This window comes from Lycorma delicatula, chromosome 3 (genome assembly GCF_047948215.1).
Source record: "Lycorma delicatula isolate Av1 chromosome 3, ASM4794821v1, whole genome shotgun sequence".
Taxonomy (NCBI): Eukaryota; Metazoa; Arthropoda; class Insecta; order Hemiptera; family Fulgoridae; genus Lycorma; species Lycorma delicatula.
Genome location: NC_134457.1, coordinates 222,151,436 through 222,174,508, shown reverse-complemented (window position 1 = coordinate 222,174,508; position 23,073 = coordinate 222,151,436). Strand labels below are relative to the sequence as shown.

The following is a 23,073-nucleotide window of genomic DNA, read 5'->3' as shown; positions in this document are numbered from 1 at the left end:
TGTGTTTTGGAACCTTAAATGAATCGATAGAATTTGAAAAGACATTACAATACCCACAAGACCTTACATTGTGAAACATTGACAAACCTTGGGAGAGTGATACAGAAAAACAGCAAGGGATGCTAACAGCGGGGATCATTTTTTAGCAAGAAAATGCATGGGATCATGCTGCTGCTAGCACTAAAGGTGTATTAAACAAGTTCAAGCAGCATATTTTTTACCATCCCTTTTACAGCTCTGATTTAAAAATGTCTCGGTTTCCTCTGTTCACAAAAGTAATGATCTCATTGATGGGCACTGTTCTTTGAAGAGGAAATAGAAAACTAGTGTAAGTGCTTAAATTTGGGTGGAGACTATGCTGAGAAGTAAAATTATGTATATAATATACTTTTTTCGGTGTATTTTGTTATTTTTATTACCCGACAAGAGGTTAATTTATAAATAGCTCTCATAAATGGTAGATAATAATGAGCGATTTAATTTCAGTAATAATCAAACTTGAGGTCTTTAAAACTGTACACTTGTACAAAAGGAACAATATAGATTTCCAAGTAACAGACTTGTTACTGTATTTGTTAAAGTACTTGGCTTCATGACTACAAATACCAGTAGTATTTTATCATTTACTCCACTAATATCTAATTAACACTATTTCTTGACAAATTAACAAAGGTTCATTTATACAATATCACAGAACAAAATATTTTATTTATCAACACAATTTTCCATATGTTTTTTTATTACAAAATAATAAAAATTAATTTACTTTCTGTACCACATCTGTAAAGTATTGTGGCGTTTTATTTTCTTCTGCAATTGTAAAACACCATATAATAAAGCTTCTGCAGTTGGGGGACAACCTAAAACAAAAAAAAAAAATGTCGCCAGTTACTAACAAAAAAAATTTGCACTTAAAATCGCCAAACAACAAAATTAACTATGGTTGATAACTTTTAACACTCTTAAAATTTATTACTTAAGATTTATTATCTCTATTAAAATTTATTTTTCTATAATTTAACACATTATCAGATTTCAAATGACAAGAATGAAATAATGCATTTACAACATGTCTAATATTCCATTAATGAACATATAAGATCTCATTAAAATCTAGGGTACAACCATTTATCAATCAATAGATTCATTTAGTTAGCAGAATCATTTAAGTTGCGCAAAACCTGTTTTTTTAGGGAGGTTATAAGATCCAGTTTCCTTTGAATAGGACTTTTGGGAACAGGGCTTTTCAGGTCCCAGTGTCCTCAGCGAGAAGAATTTATAAGATTATACCTGCATGCACAAAACTGACAATGAGGAAAAGGAAATGGATGAGTAATAAGAAAGAATGAACCATCAGAAAATTATGTTAATTTACCATCTCATTGAGGACTCACACAATCTGTGTCCAAGGACTGTATAGTTGGTGGATGTTAGACTTCATTTAAATGCTGAAAACTGAAACAGAATAAAGTTATATGAAATATATTGGGGAAAGTAAACAAATGACTGCTGTACTCGAAAGAATTAAGATTTCTTTCCCTTAACGGTATAAAAATACCAAATGGTGTTCTGCCCTGTCTCAAACATTGAAGTAGACACGACAATTAAAATTGATGGGTCATTTGAAACTACTAAAAATTTATAAAATAATTCACAATCAGTAAATATGTGTTCTTGAGATATGAGAGACTCTTCAATAGTAGAGATAAATTATTTATGCAAGACTTCTCTCCCAAGTTAGAATTTGATTTGGTGAGCCAGTTTTTGCATGTTGCTGAAATCGAAGTGGGATAGAAGAATGTGAAAGTTAATTAGAAGTGTAAGTTACTCTCATTTTCTATCTTTTAAATTGATCTAATGTATAATTATAAGTAATATCTGATTGAATCGCTAAATCATTCAACCAATTTGCAAATTAACTGTTCTTGAAGTGGGATAGAATTTTCTGTTTGATGCTTTGACTAAATTGAATCTTATTGAGCTTTGATGCTTATCCAACTATAAAATTGGTTTCTTTTAGTACTGCTTTTGTGTTATGGTAAATTTATTATCTAAATTACATGTCATTTCTTTTTAGTTAATTTTTAATACTGAATTTTTTTTTTAAATTTATTTTGGAAAAATGGCTGTAAATGATATTGAAATGACTTTAATATTGCTTTAATTTGACTTTAATATGGCTTTGATATTGATATTGACTTTTCAATTGTCATGTACTTATAACAAAGATGTAAATGAAATGTTGATAAAATTGTAATATAAATTTTATACGGGTATGATAAATAATAGTTTTAAAAACCATTAACAGGAGCATTTACAAGCACATAAAAAGGTCTACCAAAAATTAAATGGATATTTATTTAAAAAAACAAATACTTTTTCTTATATAGAAGATATTATATATCAATGTTGAAAGTTAGTACTGGTAACAAATTTAATGTCACAGGTATTATTTTAATAAACAGAAATTCTTAAAAAATTGTCAAATTTTATACTTATTTAATCATTAATTTCATATTTAAATAAACTTCCAAAAAACAATTCTAATCTCTTCCAGCAGTTTGCAGTGCTAAAAATAATTAACTAAAGAGGAGTAACCCAAAAATAGTAAAAAGGAAATGATTTACAAACAAATGCTCAGATATAGAAGGTTTAGAAATAAAAAGTACAGTATAAACTAAAGACTAAAAAGGTGATGATGTATAAGGGAATACAGATGGAGATAAAAAAATATGTACACGCTTATTTTTTACTCTTTTTATATACCCTCATCAACAGTTATCACCATAATTTTAATTCTCATCCACAGTCTTGTCTTGAATCCATACTGCTCTTCTGCAAAATTTTCCTGGATTTCTTGTGCTCAGAATCATTGTCTATTGTGAATACTTTAAGAAAGTGTTATAAACACATCCAGTATTGTAGTCTATTACATAATTTAATAATCTCTTGTGATCCTTCTTCATTAAACTTGTGTTGACAGATCATCTCTTCCTATATTTTTTTATTTTTATGTTTTTTGCTTGAATATTTCCAATTTTGAGACTGCTGTTCTTACTTCTTTTTCCATCTCAACCTGATCTTCTGTTGGAAGATCGTATGATTTTGTTAAGTTGATAATGTTCCTTCATACATTCCTTCCATCTTTTAAATGCATCTTCACCCTTATATAATATTAGCCATTTCTACTTGAACATTTTTGAGTGCATTTAATCTTCCTCCACCTATCCCTGGTTCCTGTTTTTACCCTTTTTTATAAATAAAGAAAAATCATTTGACCATGCCAAGTGGGATAAATGGTAGAAAATGTAAAGAAGCCAAAGAGTAGATTGAAATGAATATGCTTTTTAAATCTTAATTTTGTAAGAAATATTGTTTGTTTTAAGTAGATTTTTTACAAAACACGCACATAAATAATAAAATAAGTAAATTAGGAAAAGAAATTCAGCCAATATTAACGAATATTACTTATACATTTTTGAAAAATGTTGTCTATTAATAATTTGTACTTACATTATACAAAATTTTTACTAACAATGAAAGAGAGTGAAACTTTTTTGTGATGCAAAAAATGTAAATACACATATTAAAGAAAAACATATATACCTGGAACATATATATCAACAGGTATAATGCGATCACACCCTCTAACGACTGAGTAAGCGTAATGATAATATCCACCCCCATTGGCACAGCTTCCCATTGAGATGACCCAGCGAGGCTCTGGCATCTGTAGCATAATATATTTATGATTATAATATTTATATTTACTAATTTAAATAATTTCACTATTAATAAACTGACTAGCTGCTGGCAAACAAGCATTCTTCCTGTTCTTTTTATAAGTTTTTGTGGATTATCAGTAAAAATAGTATAACAGTATATTCACACTAGTATTAATTTTAGGATAATAGATAAAAATAATAATTTGATGAGAGAGAAATGGACCCAATTTACAATTCTATGTAAAATTTTATCCCTAAAATTGATATATATTGTATTTCTAGATTGGTTACTCATAGTAACCGATTAATTATTCAAGTAAATTATATGCAGTAATTGGAGATTTATTTATCAACTTTCAACTGCATAAAGTAACGAGCCCCTACTCGTTACTGAAATGGACTCTTCCAACATCGCGGCGACGCAGTAGAACACTACCGTTAGTAACAACAATGCGATCATAACGTTCAGTGTATTGCTAGAGACAAGATGGTGTTTTCGCTAGATGAACGTGTTTTCATTGTCAAGTCGTACTTCAGTTCGAAATCAGTGGTTGCAATGCAAGATTTGTTTCGCCATAAGTACCCAGATAAACCGGCTCCTAACAAAACATCAGTATTAAGGTTAGTTGCAAAATTTAGAGAGACTGGTTCTGTTAATAACAAGGAACACAAAAGATCTGCGTCAGTGTTGAATACAGATACAGTCACTGAAATCAAAGACCGATTGCTCGCCTCGATAAATAAATCGATCAGACGTTTGTCTGCTGAAATTAATTTGTCTAAATCGACTGTTCATCGAGCGACCAAAAAATTACAATTACGACCTTATCTCATTCAAACGGTTCAACTTCTTGAGCCCGACAAAGAAAAACGGCTACAATATTGTCAACGGTTCCGTCGATTTCTGCGTGAGGGAATTAATGTTATGGATTCGTTATTTTTCACAGATGAAGCACGGTTTCATTTGGACGGCTACGTAAACAGCCAAAACAGTAGAATTTGGAGCGCTGAAAATCCCCACATTTATCACGAAAAACAATTACACCCGCAGAAGTTGGGCGTGTGGTGCGCGATATCGGGGAAGAAAATAATCGGTCCTATTTTTTTCGAGTACACCATTAATGCAGAACGATATCAGGATATTTTATTTCAGTTCATTACACTCTTGGAAGAGGAAGACAGACACTGCTAGCTACAACATGACGGTGCGACATCGCACGCACTACGCAGGTTCAACTTCTAATTTTGTTAAGGAATTCTTTGGTAATTGTGTTATCGGTCAAGGCTTGTGGCCACCAAGATCTCCAGATTTGACTGCGGCGGATTTTTTTCTATGGGGGTTACCTCGAAGAAAAAGCCTACAGCAACAAACCACGAACACTTGAACGATTTTAAGTCAATATTGAACAAGCTGTTTTAAATATCCAGCCACAAACTTTGAAAAAAGTTGCAAGAAACGCTGTAAAAAGAATCGAAGCTTGTATTCAAGAAGATGGCGGCCACTTCCAACATTTACTCTAAAAATAAGGTAATGGATGGTAATAATAAAAATTACATTTACACATGCCTTTTTATTATTTCAATACCTACCAATATAAGGTTGGGTTGCGTTTTATATGGGACATCCTGTATTTTATAATTAAATTTTGATAATTTGATTTGGAAAAAAATTCTTATTTTACTGTAAAATAGTTACATATTTTATAACCAAACATTTTCCAAAAAAATGTTTGTTTGACTGCAACATGAAAACACTTATCTTTTACAGCCTGTAATATACTTACAGAAGAAAAGTTCTTTAAAATAAAAAAAAATAAATTATTTATTTAGGAGTAAAATTAAATTATGATTAAGCAATAACATTATATTTAATGATGAACAATGTAACAATTTTCACATATAAAACATACAAATTGACTGCAAGAAGATTCTGTCACATTTGTAATGCTGCTACCCGATTCTGAAACAACTTTTCACTAGCGTGTGGTTCACTCATCCGCATCATCCTCAAAGTTCAATAAATTTGAAATTCACTTTTTTTTTAAACTTCTTACTTTTTTTATTGTGCAGAGCCTTTCATTCTCCAAGTGCACAAAGGTTTTTATCAACTGATAATTTTATCACTTGGATCAACTGAAGATCAATACTCGGCAGAATATATAAGATAGCATAAATTATCTTATAATGTTATATTCAGACACGTATCTATAGGAAGATATCTGTAAAAATTAATCCATCCATCCCTTTAGCTGTGTTTAGAGAATCCTTGATGGCAATTTATTTTAAATTTTCCATCACAGCCAGCATTACTATTTATCTCATTTTTTCATTACCAGATTAGATGGATGCAATTAATATAACAATTAATATAATTATTAATTTTATATTAAGTAGCAATTCAAAACTTAGGCTTTGATCCACATTATCTATTTACAATAATGTTGCTGTTTGCGCACAACAAATGATCTTAAATAGTTCATTCTACTTAAGTTGCAAAAATTTTCTCAAACTGAAGTTTTCCTTTTCAAGAATAAGTTGTGCTGCTACATAAAGCTAAGCGATTAACCACACCTTCCTTGGAAATGTTCTTCAGAGATGTTTTTATTTCTTGCAATTTAGTGTTATGCATGCAACCATATGTTATGCAGAAACATGTTTACCATATTTTTTGGGTCCAATCCAGGACATATTTTTGAAATTTTAACTTTAAACAGTTTACTGAAACATTAAACTTTATTTATTCGGTTGTATTTTTCACTAGATATGACTTTTTTTCAGAAATGGTTTGTTTGTTTTAATTGCATCATAAAATTTACAAGAAAGTTTTGAATTAATTTTAACATTTAACAGATGTTTAACAGCAGATACTGAAAGTCTACCCCTTTCTGTAGACCAATTGTCCCCATAATTGAAAGAGCTATTTCAACTGGAGCAGATGTCCCAGGTTAAGACATCACAAATTCAGCCACTGTAGAATTATTGCAACATGAAATATCAGTCTTTTGAAACATCTTAAAAATTGCTTACCACTTATCTTCAATAGTACACGGTACTTTTCAGAACATGAGCCATACATACCCTTTAGTATTGAATTACCAGGTTCAACAATGTACGTTCATCAAATAGGTCAATAATAATTATGAAATCTTTTATAATTTCATTAACAACTCTCTTCTAAATCAGACCACGCAATTTCAGTTTGTAAATTTATCCACTTACTAACTTTATCAAAATTGGTACTCCACAATCCACAAGTATTGTTGGATACTAGAATTATAAAAATTGTTATGCTTGAGAATAATTTTTGTTCCTGAACATCATTATTTTCTTTTAGAGTGCACAGCAATTCTTTGGCAGATTGTATAAATTTGTAAGTTTTTCTTTCAAGTTGACAAATTAATGCAGAATATATCTGAAATGCTTCTATTGCTGTGATAGAATTAGCTTCCAATTTCAGAACTACTTTATTAAATAACTTAGAGTACCATACAAAAATTTCAAAAACGGTTCACTTTTTAGATTTTCAAAAAATCAAATAATTTTGGGCATTTGTCACAAGCTAAGAAATATGATTTTACGCCATCGAAAATGGGAAGAATTCTTTCTATTGCAGGTAAAAAACTAAGTAACCTTGTGCTACTATGAGATAATACTTTTTTGTAATCTGTTTCCACAAATTCACAGAACTCTAAGTTTCATTACTCTTACTGTGTATATGTGAAAATATTTATAAATTTTTATAACAATAACTTCCATGACTAGGGGGTAGAGAATCACACTGTTTGTACTGAATTATGTACAATGTGGGCTGAACAACCAATTCCTAGAATAGGTCTATCTAAATCACTTTGAACTTTTCTGAACACATTTTCATTCCACTTTCTCTTCACACCATCAAAATTACTGTTAGTGTTATAAGTAGTATAACAAACCAGCTTTTCTTCAAGTTTGTATTTTTTCACACACTGCAAAAGATACAGAATCAAAATTTGAGCAGTTTCACCTGACAGTTCATCGAAATTTAAAAGTTTAACTTGAATTCTCTCCTCCATACTGAAATATCTTACAACAATCGGAACGAGTTTTACTTCACTTCTGTATGGAGCTATCCATCATTACTGTTACATAATTAATGTTTTCCAAAGAACACAACAAATTATCAAATATAAATGCCAAAATAACATTAACAATAACTGCCTGGGTTTTGATTCTTGCAGATGAAAATTTTGGGTCATATAACTTTTTAACCTGTTTAGATGTGCAGTCTGATGTTTTGAAACTAAGTTCGTGACTAGCAGTGTGATATTAAAATGTAGCTTCTTTAGCACACACTCCAGATCACTGTTATTGTTATTCCCATCTTTGGCTTTAAAAAAATCCTATGTTTTCTGAAGCAGTACCATTAATAACAAAAAATTCTCCAGTACATAGTGTGCAATAAACACGTTCATTGTTACTTTCTGGAATGCAAGGTTGGCGGGAGTTTATTTTTCCCTACATATCGCAGAACCTGGACAGAGTCCCTTGCCAACCGCCAGAGTTGGCGGTTATTAAAAAAACAGGTTATTAAAAACAGGTAATTAAAAAAAATCCTCGCATCATAAAATTCTCAAGGGGCAGCATGAAAAAACCAGGACTGTCCAAACCTAAGGTAAGCCTATGCAGAAACCATTTTTTCTTAATTCTACTGTATAATTAAAAATAGAACCTCCATCTCTGGAAATCTGCCAGATCTGTATATATCATAAGTAATAAACAAAAATATATACAGACGATATTAATAGCCAAAACAGAAAATCTTATTCAGTTGATTGAGTTAATGATTAAATAAATATTCAAGTACTTTTTGTCTTCCTAGAGACATTTTCAAAATACTCAAAACAAAAATCTGATGTGGACACCACATAACTCCCTGTATGCCTATTAAATTACGTACACACTTTTTTAAATTTTATTTTACTAATAAATTCTGATTTTTTTTTCTTTTTTATTATTGTTATTATTTATTGTAAAGATTTTTTTACAATCATAGTTTAATAATTATAACAAATCAATATATTTAAATTAAAAAAAAGAAATCAAGTCTAATTCGAACCAATGTGCCTTCTCCTTGTAAAATCAAAATATTATATTAATTAAAATTCTTTAGACTAAGCATTTGACACCGTTGGTATTAATACAATTATGTAACCAAACAATTTAAAAAGTGTAAAACGTAGTACTTTGGGAGCTGTTACTCCATCTACAGGGATTTTCTAAAAATTCAAATCTATAATAGTTTTTAAATTAAACTGTTATGTTCATAATAGTCAATTGTGTTCTTAATTTGTAAGATGTTTGCGACTTAGTCGCAAACATCTTGCTTAATTTTATTCTTGACGACCGACTATTATAAACATAACAGTTTAATTAAAAAACGATTATTGATTTGAATTTAAAATAACTTCTTTTAGAAAATCCCTTAAGATGGAGTAACAACTCTGAAAGTACTACATTTTACGCTTTTTAAATTGTTGGCAAGTGCTAACTTAATTTATACAATTAAAATTCTATTTGGCTATAACTCTGGAACCGATGAAACTAAGTACACCACTTATGATGCATCGTTGAAAAACTCTCAATGAGGGCTGCAATTACGAAAAAATAGTTTTTGCACATTTTTGGTCAACTTGATTGCAATCAAAAGGGGAGGTGCGTAACTAGATGTTAGTACTAAATCAAAAATTTCAACGTCCTACGGCTAATCGCTTTTGAGATACATACGTACGTACAAAAGTCAACCAAAACTAGTCAAAATGGATTCACGGATGGTTAAAATGGATATTTCTGTTGAAATCTGAAAACGATAATGTTTCGCGATCACAATACTTCCTTCAGTTCGCACAAGGAAGTAAAAATCACTGAAAATAAAGTAATGTTGTGGCTACTTATATTCAGCCAGTAAAAACAAAATACTATTTTACTAGACCATGGTTATGAAACAATGCTGTTAGTTGGTTTTCTTCAAAAACATCCTGGCTGTTGATGAGATTAACTTTATAAATATGCATGTAAATGCATTCCTACATCAACCTTGTATTTTTCACGAGTAATTGTTTATAGTATTAAACTATTTGAATAAATGAAGATAAGTTTTTTGTTCTGTCTTTTATTTTAGCTGGTGAATAAAATATATTAAAATACCTAGTGAATAAGGGATATTAAAATAAATAAATATCAATCATTACATTACTGTATTATCAATGAAAGTAAAAGTTTACTTCATTTAATTAAAAAACAAAGTATTTTGAAACTCAATAAATTTCTACAGTACATCTTTGTTTTAAAATAAATAACAAAGCTTATGAAATAAATTAGAATCTGTAAAAAAAAAACATGGTACTTCATTCCAATTAATTCCTTAAATAATTATTTTGAGGTTTATCCACTTCATTCATACCATATAAGTTTGTACTGCTGCAATTATAGAATTTGGAGAGCACAACACAGCACATACCTACATTTTCTTTTACAACAGAAAATTGGTGCCTTCTTTTTTTCTTATAATAAAATAAAAATTAAATTAAAATAATGGATATTTTGAGAGAGAGAGAGTGAGTGAAAGTGTATGTGTGTGTGTGTGTGTGTGTGTGTGTGCGCGCGCGCGTGTGCACGCGCATTTCTATTAATTGTTAGAAATAATTTTGTGAACTGTTGGTGGAAATCTTATCTCTGAGAAACAAAACGTTGATCAGATTATTTTAGTGTTAATAAATAATACATCAACAAAAAATACCTGTAAATTGAAGGACATAAGTTACTATCATAAAGGAATTGAGTAAAATAGTATTAGCCCAGTACTTAATACAATATCTAATAGTTAAGTTTCTTATGCTATAATTTTATCAAGTATTAAAATTTTAAATATTACACTTTAAAAAAATACTTTACTTACAGAATACTTTATTTTGTTTATTTATTCAAGAATTTATTTTAATAAACAAATAATCTCCATGGTGGAGGGCTAAATTAATGGCATTTGAGCCTTTAATCTGAAAAGTTATGATCTGAAATCTGGTCAGCCTTGTATTTTTCAAATGCTACAGAATTCACCTTTCTTTAGTCATTGTAATTGGATCATTTTCCTGTTGCTAAATAAATAAATAATAAGGTAAACAATTCATTGTCTGTTTTTATTGATTGTAATTTCAATTTTTTTTAATATTATTATTAAATCATCTGATTCACCTTTCTTATTAAAATAAGAGTGTAAATCCTGGTCTGAAGTCACAAAAAAGAAACAAATTAGTTTTTACAGGAAAATGAGGTGGTTTAGAAAGGGCCACAATATCATGTCGGCAATGTTATTTAACATATAAATTTAAAAAAATTATTTACATCGCATCAAAGGTTTCCTCTGCTAGGTTGATGCAATGTATAAAATCCATTGCTTCACAACAGAAAGGAGTAAACTAATTTGATGTTTTACATTATCTACCCAAATTTTTCCTATAAATGTGTTTCTTATAATCATCTGAATTACAAGTGATGCTGGTTACTTTCTGTATTACTCTCAGGAGTAATAATGTTTATTACACAGCCAGTTCCTGTGATGAATGTAATGGAGTTCTTCAGCTGAATAACAACCACATTTTGGTAAATGTGACTTATATGCAATAATATAATCGACTCTACAAAAAGGTAATTTGAAACCACTTCATTCTTCACATAAACCTGGCGCAGTATGCTGATAATTTTTCCAAAATACCTTTATCACTTTTGGCTCCTGAGTATAAAATTCATAAAGATAAAGGACAATTTGTACTTGAATTATCCTGAATTTTTTAAAACACTTTTCATTTTCTTGAATTTTTGCATTCACAAATTTATCCTTTTAACACAACAGTTTACATCCCTCTTTTCATTACAAATATGTCATGTCTGATACACTCACAATGACACAAACTTACCTAATTCTTATAGGACAATAAATTTCACACAACTTAAAAAGTTAATTTGAATCGAGAAATTATAACTAAGACTGGACACTTTATGACCCCTAAGAAATAATTTACTTTTAGGAATGCTGATTGTTACAGGCATTACTCACTAAAATGAGGTCACACACAGATTGTGAAAAGAATGGTCAATAACTGATAAAGGAGCTAATACAGATGTACAATCTGATGCACTATTTTAAATCATATTTTCTTAGCAACCAATCCTTACTCTCAGCACAAGCCTCTTAAATTAATTTCTTCATTTTAATTTTCTTTAACAGGTAACAAGACAAACCTACCTGATCGTACACTCTTCTTAGAGCAGGAGCCATCTTATTGGTAAGGGTTCCTGCAACAATCATACAATCAGATTGTCTAGGAGATGCTCTAAATACTACTCCAAATCTATCCATATCATATCGTGGAGCTGCCATATGCATCATTTCAACAGCGCAGCATGCTAAACCAAATGTCATTGGCCACATGGAACTCTATAAAAAAAGTACAATAAAATAAAACTACTCATCAACTAATAAACATCTTTGCCACCATAGAGTTAATTTATCATTCAATTAAAAATTATTATTGGCATGCTTTCAAATTAATGAAATCTATTCTTCTAGAGGACCTTTCAGAACTAATTATTCAGCTCCTTCACTGGAGTTACCTGTAGCACCATTAATGGCCAAAAGGTTATAAAACTTCTTTAGAACATAGTTTATAATGTATTTTTTTTATTTACGTTGTTTTTTAATATGTTACTTCTGTTAAATTTTCTGTAGTTGCAATTTCCTATTGTAAAAGTGTATTGATATTTTATTTCTGTATGTCTGAGTATAAAATTTACACGTTACGGTTATTCTGTGTGTGCCTTGTTTCTATGAGTTAATTGAAGAATATTGAGTCTGTTGTTACAAGTAGAGCTGGTATGATTTCTATATATCTGTCAGTGAATGCATATTTTATAGATTTACAAACGTATTACATTTTACAAAAACAGCAATTCAGATTAAAAAAAATACAACAGATTAAAGTTATTTCATAGAGGTTTGACGGAAAAATATTTTAGTTTTACTCAAAATATCTTTATTTACTCATCAATATTGATTTTATCACCTTCAAAGTACTCCCCTTTAGATATAATACTTTTGAGCCAGCGCTTTTCCCAATCTTGGAACACCTCTGGAATGGAAGAACAGTGATTAGAACCTTCACAATCGATCAAACTTGACGAGATTTTTTCAATCTTGGCTATTCAGGAAGCTCCCGTTAGAACAACTGGATCTTAGTTTTGATGTCATACCCTTACACTCATGTTTCATCACCAGTTATGTGATCCATTTAAGCAGCTCTGAATTGTCATTTACTTCATTCACCAATTACTGAGCAACGTTCATTCAGCAATGCTTTTGGTCAAAATTTAGTAATTTTTCAACAGATTTTTTGTCACATGTTTCCCAAAACATCTGAAAAAATTTGGCAAACTATCCTCTCTGATAGTAATTCGGCAATTATCTGTAATCATTTTCTTTACTTTTTTGGCACTGACATTGGTTTTTGATATGTTGACACAGCTTGTCATCTGTATGGCCCTATTAGAAACATCTGTACCACTTGTAAACACTTGATTTATGCATAGAAAAATCACCAAAGCACATTCAACATTTCCAATGTAGTTCTGCGCTTCATTCCATTCTTAAAGCAAAATTTAATGCAAATTCTTTGTTCCATTTTTTCCTCAAGTTAAAAATCACCATACCAAAACAAGTGTAAGCATCCAACATGGATACTAATGTATGTAAATATACAGCCTGTGAAATCTAAAAATTCTGCATTTTCTTATCAAGCCTTGTACTAACATGGATTCCAAAAAAAATTTTTAATGCAGATGCAATCAACAAAGTGACTGATGATAACTCCACTGAAGAAACTGCTGCATAATTAGTTTTGAAAGGTTGTCTGGAAGAACAAGTTCTATGTAATCTAAAGAGAGTAATTTTTAGTAATTTTCAAGTATTATATATTGTTTTAAGACATTCCATTAAATTTTAATTTAAAATGTCAACGCTATGAAATTATTATATATTATAGGTAAATATGTGCAAATAATAATATCAGCAATGGCATGATAACATCCAGAAATTTCAATGAAGAGGTTTTTTTTAATACAAAGGACAAATTATCATACTGTCCACTTTCAGAAAGTAACTGATCTATTTGCACTTAAATGAAAAGGATATTTTATTAAATACACTAAATGCAATACAAGTAATGTTCAGCCAAGAACCCACACGTTAATCAACAACATTTCAATAGTCATTAATATGAAGATATTAAGGCTGGACCTTAAGAACTGACAATCTTTTTTCATTTGTATTTAAAGAAAGTTGAATTGCTGAATTTAATTCTGCTCTAATTGTAGGTAAAAAGTAATTATATTTATAGCTGTACACTGTCCTTCATTCCTTAAACTACCCATCGGCAAACCAACACAAACATACATGAGCAGAGGCTTGTCGTTAAGTACAATATAAAAACGTCAACTTAAGTAATTCATCTTTCTACTAGTCAATTTTGCCAGTGTTAATTATAAGAAAAACATTTAGTTTTGAGAAAAATTAGCTTTTGTTACAAAATGTAAAAATTAAAATCATAATCAAGTCAATTAATACTTCTTTGAAATATTGAAATTGAATAAAAAAGGCTTAATTGTTAACATATTATTAATTTTGGAAAGATCATTTAATAAATTAATTAAATGAATGAGTAGTTAACATGACAAAATTATACAGTAATAACAGTATATAACAACATAACATTATATAACAGTATATAATAACAGTACATAATAACAGTAATTATGAACATATATAAATGAAACTTGAGAGTGAAGTTGCAACTAGTAAACCAAAACTGATAAAACATTAACAAAAAAGGTCTCAAAAATATTAATTTTTACTGGTGTACCAATATGTACCCAAGTAATGATGAATAGGGATAATTAAAAACTAATCTTCACTTCCTAGCCATTTTAAATTTTTTTGTAGCATTAAATTTTAATTATTTAAGTGTTCTTCTTGTATGTAAAAAGTACACACACACACACTTATGAATTTTAAAATAGTTTTTTTAATTTAGCAAATTTTCATCTATTACTAATACCTTGATAATAAAACAGAATAAAATTCTTTTTAGAACAATATGAGATGATTAAAAGAGTAATTTCTCTTGACTTTGTATCAATAATTATTATTAATGAATCATTAATTCAATAATTTTGGATATCATATTATTTTCAATTACGGGAAAAAAGCTCTGGAGAAATTATCTTTTACATCCATTTTCATAATTCTCATGTGAAAGTCTTGCTTCGCTGAATAGTAGCGCTTTAGCCTGTGGTTAGACCACAATAGATTTTATGCAAAAATTATTTCTATAAAAACATGTGATGAAATCAAACAATTTTTTTTTAAATTTTTATGGTTTCACTGTTTGCGTAATTTTATATTGTATATTTTGTTTTTTGATCATATTAGTATAATTTTGTGTAAAGGTAGTTGGAAAAAATTAATAAGGCTGAGAATGAAAGCCATTGTCTAATTCAAGTTTCAATGAAAAGGGAGATGAGGTAAAACCTAAAAGGACAAGAAATGATGCAGTTAAAAAATGAATGTACTTGGAACAATAGAAATTTAGCCATTACAAAAACACCTTAGATTTTTGTAATGATGATTACCTCTTTGCTGTTAGTCTTGTACCTTATGTAAGGAAACTACCAACATACAAAAAAAGTGTATTAGAAATGGTCCTAGAAATACCTACTCAACATTCTTGCACAATAGGTCTTTGTCATCTTTTGCTTCAAACAGAGTTTGCACTCAGAAACTGCGCTATCATCACCATTTATGGTTCAACCATATTAATATGCAAATTTTAAGGGCAATCCTAATAATTTAACATTTGAAGGAAATTCATTTTTAATGCAAACTTTCCTCTTTAGTTTTGGAAATAGCTTACCAAGTGATACATGGCTGGCAAAAACAATTACTAAAAATTTGACTCAATTCTATTTAATTTGAATAAACTCTGAGAATTAATTTAATAAAATGTTTATAAGAAACATTTGAACAATATTTTGATCAATAATCATGTATATTTAACAAAATTTTAATTGATTCACTTACAATAATGTGATCAGCAATTGCTGAAACTCATTCCTGAAAATTATTGTTTTTTATGTATAATTCTTTTTTACATTTTAGAATTTTTTCATAACAGTGCATACATTCTAACAGATTCACCGCCTACGCTGCTCAGAAAATAATAATTATTCACCCATTAAAAACTACTATTTAAAACTGATAAATATTTTAACTATATATATAAAACTATAAAAGTAAAATTCTGCATCCACAAACATTTTTATCAACAATCAGTGACTAATGATTGATTCAAAATAAATATGATTTTATAGTATAGTATCTACACAATTTTATGCAAACAATTCTTTCAACATTTGATGCAGTCAAACCACCTTAACTTTTATTCATTACGAACAAACAGTTTTTTGTACGAAATCTAATACAATTTAAGTGCAGCCTTATACGTATGATTATTGTGTCACGATAGCTTTATAATTTAACTCCATCTTTATTCATCCTGAAAGTTTAACTATTACTTATATGTTTTATTTTGTTTAATTTTATTAATAGCTTAGCAATTAAAATTTATACAATCTGCTTTCATTTAAAATATTGATATTTGAAATAAAATTACATTAATCTCAGATGTGTATTAGTAACTGTTAATAAGATTAAACAAAATCTTAGATTATAAATGTTTTAACAATCTTAAATGTTATAAAACAAACATTTAAAAGATTATAATGTTTTCACAAGGGCAAATGTGGAAGGACAAATGTGGATATAGTAGGAATTAGTGAGGTTCGATGGGAAGAGGAAGGCGACTTTTGGTCAGGTGATTTTAGAGTAATTAACTCAGCGTCAAATAATGGGCAGGCAGGAGTAGGTTTCGTGATGAACAAGAAGATAGGGAGGAGAGTGGAGTATTTAAAAACGCATAGCGATAGAATCATTGTAATAAGGATAAAATCAAAACCTAAACCGACAACGATTGTTAACGTCTATATGCCTACAAGCGCCCATGATGATGATGAGGTAGAGTGTGTATACGAAGAGATTGATGAAGCAATTAAACACGTAAAAGGAGATGAAAATTTAATAATAGTTGGAGATTGGAATGCAAGCATTGGAAAAGGCAAGGAAGGAAATATAGTGGGTGAATACGGGCTGGGCAAAAGGAATGAAAGACGGGACCGACTTATAGAATTTTGCACAAAGTATAATTTAGTAATTGCCAACACCCAATTTAAAAATCATAATAGAAGAATATACACTTGGAAAAAGCCAGGCGATACAGCAAGGTATCAGATAGATTATATCATGGTTAAGCAAAGATTTAGAAATCAACTCGTTGACTGCAAAACTTACCCTGGAGCAGACATTGATAGCGACCATAATTTGGTGATAATGAAATGTAGATTGGGGTTTAAAAACCTGAAGAAAAGGTGTCAGATGAATCGGTTGAATTTAGAGAAGCTTGAGGAAGAGGAGGTAAAGAAGATTTTTGAGGAGGACATCGCAAGAGGTCTGAGTAAAAAAGATAAGGTAAAAAATGTAGAAGAAGAATGGGAGAATGTTAAAAAGGAAATTCTTAAATCAGCAGAAGCAAACTTAGGCGGAATAAAGAGAACCGGTAGAAAACCTTGGGTTTCAGACGATATATTGCAGCTGATGGATGAACGTAGAAAATATAAGAATGCTAGTGATGAAGAAAGTAAAAGGAACTATCGGAAATTAAGAAATGCTATAAACAGGAAGTGCAAACTGGTGAAAGAAGAGTGGATTAAAGAAAAATGTTCAGAAGTGGAAAGAGAAATGAACATTGGTAAAATAGACGGAGCATACAGGAAAGTTAAGGAAAAATTTTGGGGTACATAAATTAAAATGTAATAATGTGTTAAACAAAGATGGTACACCAATATATAATACGAAAGGTAAAGTCGATAGATGGGTGGAATATATTGAAGAGTTATACGGAGGAAATGAATTAGAAAATGGTGTTAAGAAACGATACTGAGATCTGAATTTAAGAGAGCATTAAAAGATTTAAATGGCAGAAAGGCTCCTGGAATAGACGGAATACCTGTAGAATTACTGCGCAGTGCAGGTGAGGAAGCGGTTGATAGATTATACAAACTGGTGTGTAATATTTATGAAAATGGGGAATTTCCATCAGACTTCAAAAAAAGTGTTATAGTTATGATACCAAAGAAAGCAGGGGCAGATAAATGTGAAGAATACAGAACAATTAGTTTAACTAGTCATGCATCAAAAATCTTAACTAGAATTTTATACAGAAGAATTGAGAGGAGAGTGGAAGAAGTGTTAGGAGAAGACCAATTTGGTTTCAGGAAAAGTATAGGGACAAGGGAAGCAATTTTAGGCCTCAGATTAATAGTAGAAGGAAGATTAAAGAAAAACAAACCAACATACTTGGCGTTTATAGACCTAGAAAAGGCATTCGATAACGTAGACTGGAATAAAATGTTCAGCATTTTAAAAAAATTAGGGTTCAAATACAGAGATAGAAGAACAATTGCTAACATGTACAGGAACCAAACAGCAACAATAACAATTGAAGAACATTAGAAAGAAGCCCTAATAAGAAAGGGAGTCCGACAAGGATGTTCCCTATCTCCGTTACTTTTTAATCTTTACATGGAACTAGCAGTTAATGATGTTAAAGAACAATTTAGATTCGGAGTAAAAGTACAAGGTGAAAAGATAAAGATGCTACGATTTGCTGATGATATAGTAATTCTAGCCGAGAGTAAAAAGGATTTAGAAGAAACAATGAACGGCATAGATGAAGTCCTACGCAAGAACTATCGCATGAAAATAAACAAGAACAAAACAAAAGTAATGAAATGTAGTAGAAATAACAAAGATGGACCGCTGAATGTGAAAATAGGAGGAGAAAAGATTATGGAGGTAGAAGAATTTTGTTATTTGGGAAGTAAAATTACTAAAGATGGACGAAGCAGGAGCGATATAAAATGCCGAATAGCACAAGCTAAACGTGCCTTCAGTAAGAAATATAATTTGTTTACATCAAAAATTAATTTAAATGTCAGGAAAAGATTTTTGAAAGTGTATGTTTGGAGTGTCGCTTTATATGGAAGTGAAACTTGGACGATCGGAGTATCTGAGAAGAAAAGATTAGAAGCTTTTGAAATGCGGTGCTATAGGAGAATGTTAAAAATCAGATGGGTGGATAAAGTGACAAATGAAGAGGTATTGCGGCAAATAGATGAAGAAAGAAGCATGAGAATGTTAAAAATCAGATGGGTGGATAAAGTGACAAATGAAGAGGTATTGCGGCAAATAGATGAAGAAAGAAGCATTTGGAAAAATATAGTTAAAAGAAGAGACAGACTTATAGGCCACATGCTAAGGCATCCTGGAATAGTCGCTTTAATATTGGAAGGACAGGTAGAAGGGAAAAATTGTGTAGGCAGGCCACGTTTGGAATATGTAAAATAAATTGTTAGGGATGTAGGATGTAGAGGGTATACTGAAATGAAACAACTAGCCCTAGATAGGGAATCTTGGAGAGCTGCATCAAACCAGTCAAATGACTGAAGACAAAAATAAACTCAAAGGCATTTTTTAATTATCATTTTTTTTTTTTTTTTATTTTAATCAAAAAGTACTATCTTGCATTAATAAAAAAAAAGTTGGTTTAAAACTTTAGTAAAAAATAACATATGTATGTATTATACATACACATATTATTTTATTCAGAATAGCCATTCTCGTAATGACATTACTTGTTAATTTTTTTTTAATTTATAATATTATTCTGGTTAGTTTAGTTAAAAATTTTTTTTCATAAAAATAAAATTGATTTTTTCCACAAAAAAATCTGCTTCTAAATATTATTAAAAAAAATCATAAAATCTGAATCATTAGTTATTGATACTTACTTCAAAGTAACAAATCAAGCTGAATAGAATCAAAATCAAAACAATATGAGAAAAAGATAAAATATTACTTTCATTTTAAAGTATAAATCAAATACTACTCTTAAAGCATAAGACCATAAACAGGATTAGATAATTTTAATTTATACCTTCCTGCCCCAATTAAGTAAATCATCTACTCTTGCCAAGGCATAATCTACTGTATTGACTGGTTTCTTGAATGGTGTGTAGCCACGTACCTTATCTATAGGTGTACCAGCTGAAAAATAACAGTCACAGTTAACAAATAATAAAAATTTAAAAAAGTATTCACAATTCTACTAAAAAGTTGCAAACTGCAGTAATTACTTTTAATTAACATGTGCATAGTCATGTTTCATATTGCAATCAACTACTACAGAATTAACCTTCAACTATTACAGGGCATCAACTATGACCAACTGAGGCATCAACTATTACAGGATTTATCTTCAATTGACTATAAAATATTCCCAGAATACATCTCACAAAAACTCGACATTAAAAAGTTTCATATGACATTTCCTTCAGACTAGTTACATTTGACATCATATATCACAAAGTGAACTAAATGGCATAAATAACATTTAAATACAAAAGATAATCTTAAAGCTTTGATTGCATGACTTCACTTGCAGAAAAGATAACGTCACATAATAGTTTACAACAAAAAAATATAGTATTCATACAATAATGTGGTATTCATGTACAATAATAACTTTCCTACAAACAAAAAGTCACTTATTCCCTCCCAAAAAAAAAATAATTTAATAACAAATAATAATAATAACAATATACACCTCTATTAAGCTAGACAAGGTGACTTGTTTTATTAATTTAACACAATACTCGTGTTTGTATATTTTAGTATACTAAACTGGGCTTTCAATGCATTTTTAAGAATTAACTTGTTCAATTACAAATTATTTCCTCAGACTTACTTAAAATTAAATTTAAAAATTTTTTATTAAAAAAACCAATACCAAACATATTATTAATTCTGTTATGAACTATTAAATAACGCTAATGATAAATGTTAACTTTTAAGCACAAATGTGGAGACTCTCAATATCCAGTAATCCACAATAATCTTTTTTAAATCCATTTATTTTTTATTTAGTTTTACTGTCATACATTTACTTTATTTTTATTGAAATATTAATATTTTTACTTAAACCACTTCTTTTTTTGTTATAGTTAATTGTAAATCTTGTATGATGCTATTTTGATTATAGAATTACCACATTTTCATTCTCCTATCCAATCACACACTGGGAGAATTAGTTTTTTTATTAAGGAAACAGTACAGCATTCATGTCATAATGTAGAAAGTAAGAGCTGAAAAGAATATTTTCAAAATTCATTTTACATGTCCCCTTGTCAAAAACTTATAAAATCTTATCTGTGTAGCCACAATGGAATGGTTTCTGTATATTTACAGTAATGTGTTTCTCCTTGGCTATGATATGATGCATTTTAGGGAATATATAAGTGGGAAGGGCAGGTGCAGGGTTTATGAAATAAATGAACTCATAGCCTTCTCTCGCGACATAGCAGTTAAATAAATACATATAGTCACCTAGAAACTATCCTCATTGGTTATTATAAGAAATGATAATTTTAAAATAGTAATTATGTTTCCAATTGTTTTAAATTAATTATATTAATTTAATTAATATTAATTTGTTTTTTAATAAAATAATTTCTAGAACCACCTGACTGATTTTAGCAATAGGCTTACTGGAAAATAAGATCAAACTGATGTCACTATCAACACTGGTCACCATGGAACAACTTTTAACTTGCAACATAACTTTCGTGAAGCCAATCTAATTTCATGCTGGGCGCATAATAATTTCTATAATAAAAATAATGATTTGTAACAGGACTGTTTCAGAATAATTCAAAATAAGTAATGGTAATAATTTTACTTAACATTCTTTCTTTTTTTTAATTTTAAGATCTAAGAAAATAGTTCTTTTATTGGCTATACACAAACTAAAAATTAATTTTAAACTTTGCCAAAAAGAGATCTTTACAAGTGCCAAGAGAGATTGAGAATCGGGCAGTCTTCTACTTAGCTATTGAAGGAACTACACTTCATTCTGCTTAAACTAAACTTGTTCTCTCTGTTGAGTACTTCTTAAATTTCTGGGTTATTCTTGAATGTAACAAATTAAATAATAGTAAATAAAAATATGTAAGCCTCAGGAACTAAGCCCACGCAACCTGCTACATAACATCTTAAACGATTTACACACATGAGTATTAGGTACATATACACTATTGATAAATACAAACAAAATGATTACTCACCAGAACCAGGAATGACAACAGGATCAGAGAGTTTTGGAGCAGTCGATTTCTCTTTTTTATGATTTAAAATAGCAGCAGCAGCAACTCGTAGCAAAGTTGTTGGGTTCTGAAGCAGCAGATGTTGGAATGGAACATCTATTACCAAAAATCAGTAAAAAAAGAATGTATTCCAAATAATGTAAGACTCTCAATAAACTTACTTGGTTTATGAATTGTGCAACTGTTAATAAGTAAAATATGAATCATTTTACAAATTAAACGGTTGAACATGGATTAAAGAAATAAATTATTAGTAATTTCTTAACAAAATTTATATTAACCTTTTTGCATTCTAATTTCATAATAATTCAACAATGAAAATATTGAAATAACATTCCTTAAGTTGTACTGAAGTTGTAAAATCTCAGTAAACAATTTTCAACTAAACATTTAAGTTACCAATTATTTAAATATTAAATTTTACCTTGGATCAAAGTCCACATCATTATAAAAACAAAATTACTAGCCAAGTGGCTCTGAAATAGTATTTTCTATTAAAACGCCATAAAAATAAACGATAACCAACTATGACCCGTAAACTTAAGCCGAACAGCTGATTCTTCAGTGAAAGTTTCTAACATGATTCTCTTTTTCTAATTATAAATTCATTTTCAAAGAAACATTTAGTTTTAAAGGAACCGAAACCTTAACAATAAAGAAAAGTTCATTACGTACTGATAAGTCATAATTGCGGTTAGCGCATAATGATTTATACTCAAATTACTGGACTGTAAAGTATATAATTATTTTTTACCAACAGGTTAAGATTGGCATTCACTGAAAATCTTGATTCTGAAAGCACTAATCTTTTAGCCATTTAAAAAACAACGCGAGTAGAACATTGCAATTGTGTCTAATAGGATCAAAGAATCAAACGATTTATCCTCCATAACCAGTAGTGTAATCGCATTAGAGTAGTTAAGAAAATTAT

At 29.5% G+C, this 23,073-nt stretch overlaps 1 protein-coding gene across 1 annotated transcript; it reads right to left on the bottom strand.

Annotated features, from left to right (window-relative positions):
• Positions 1-683: 683 nt before the first annotated feature.
• Positions 684-23,043, bottom strand: LOC142322457 (NADH-quinone oxidoreductase subunit B 2-like). The gene is made up of 6 exons (XM_075361563.1): positions 22,567-23,043; positions 22,104-22,238; positions 19,919-20,028; positions 12,004-12,195; positions 3,607-3,730; positions 684-860 (listed from the first exon to the last, which is right to left on the bottom strand). Exons 1-6 carry the CDS (start codon positions 22,586-22,588, stop codon positions 763-765), a joined length of 681 nt encoding a protein of 226 aa, XP_075217678.1. The 5' UTR covers positions 22,589-23,043; the 3' UTR covers positions 684-762.
• Between the last annotated feature and the right edge of the window lie 30 nt (positions 23,044-23,073).

What these genes read in the sequence shown, in the direction of transcription:
- LOC142322457 (XM_075361563.1), bottom strand. Translation starts at nt 22,588, where the DNA reads ATGATGTGGACTTTGATCCAAG. An exon ending in TGTTGTCATTCCTGGTTCTG is followed by an intron (nt 20,029 to 22,103) that starts GTGAGTAATCAT and finishes GTTATTTTTCAG; the next exon opens with CTGGTACACCTATAGATAAG. An exon ending in TGTTGATATATATGTTCCAG is followed by an intron (nt 861 to 3,606) that starts GTATATATGTTT and finishes TTTTTGTTTTAG; the next exon opens with GTTGTCCCCCAACTGCAGAA.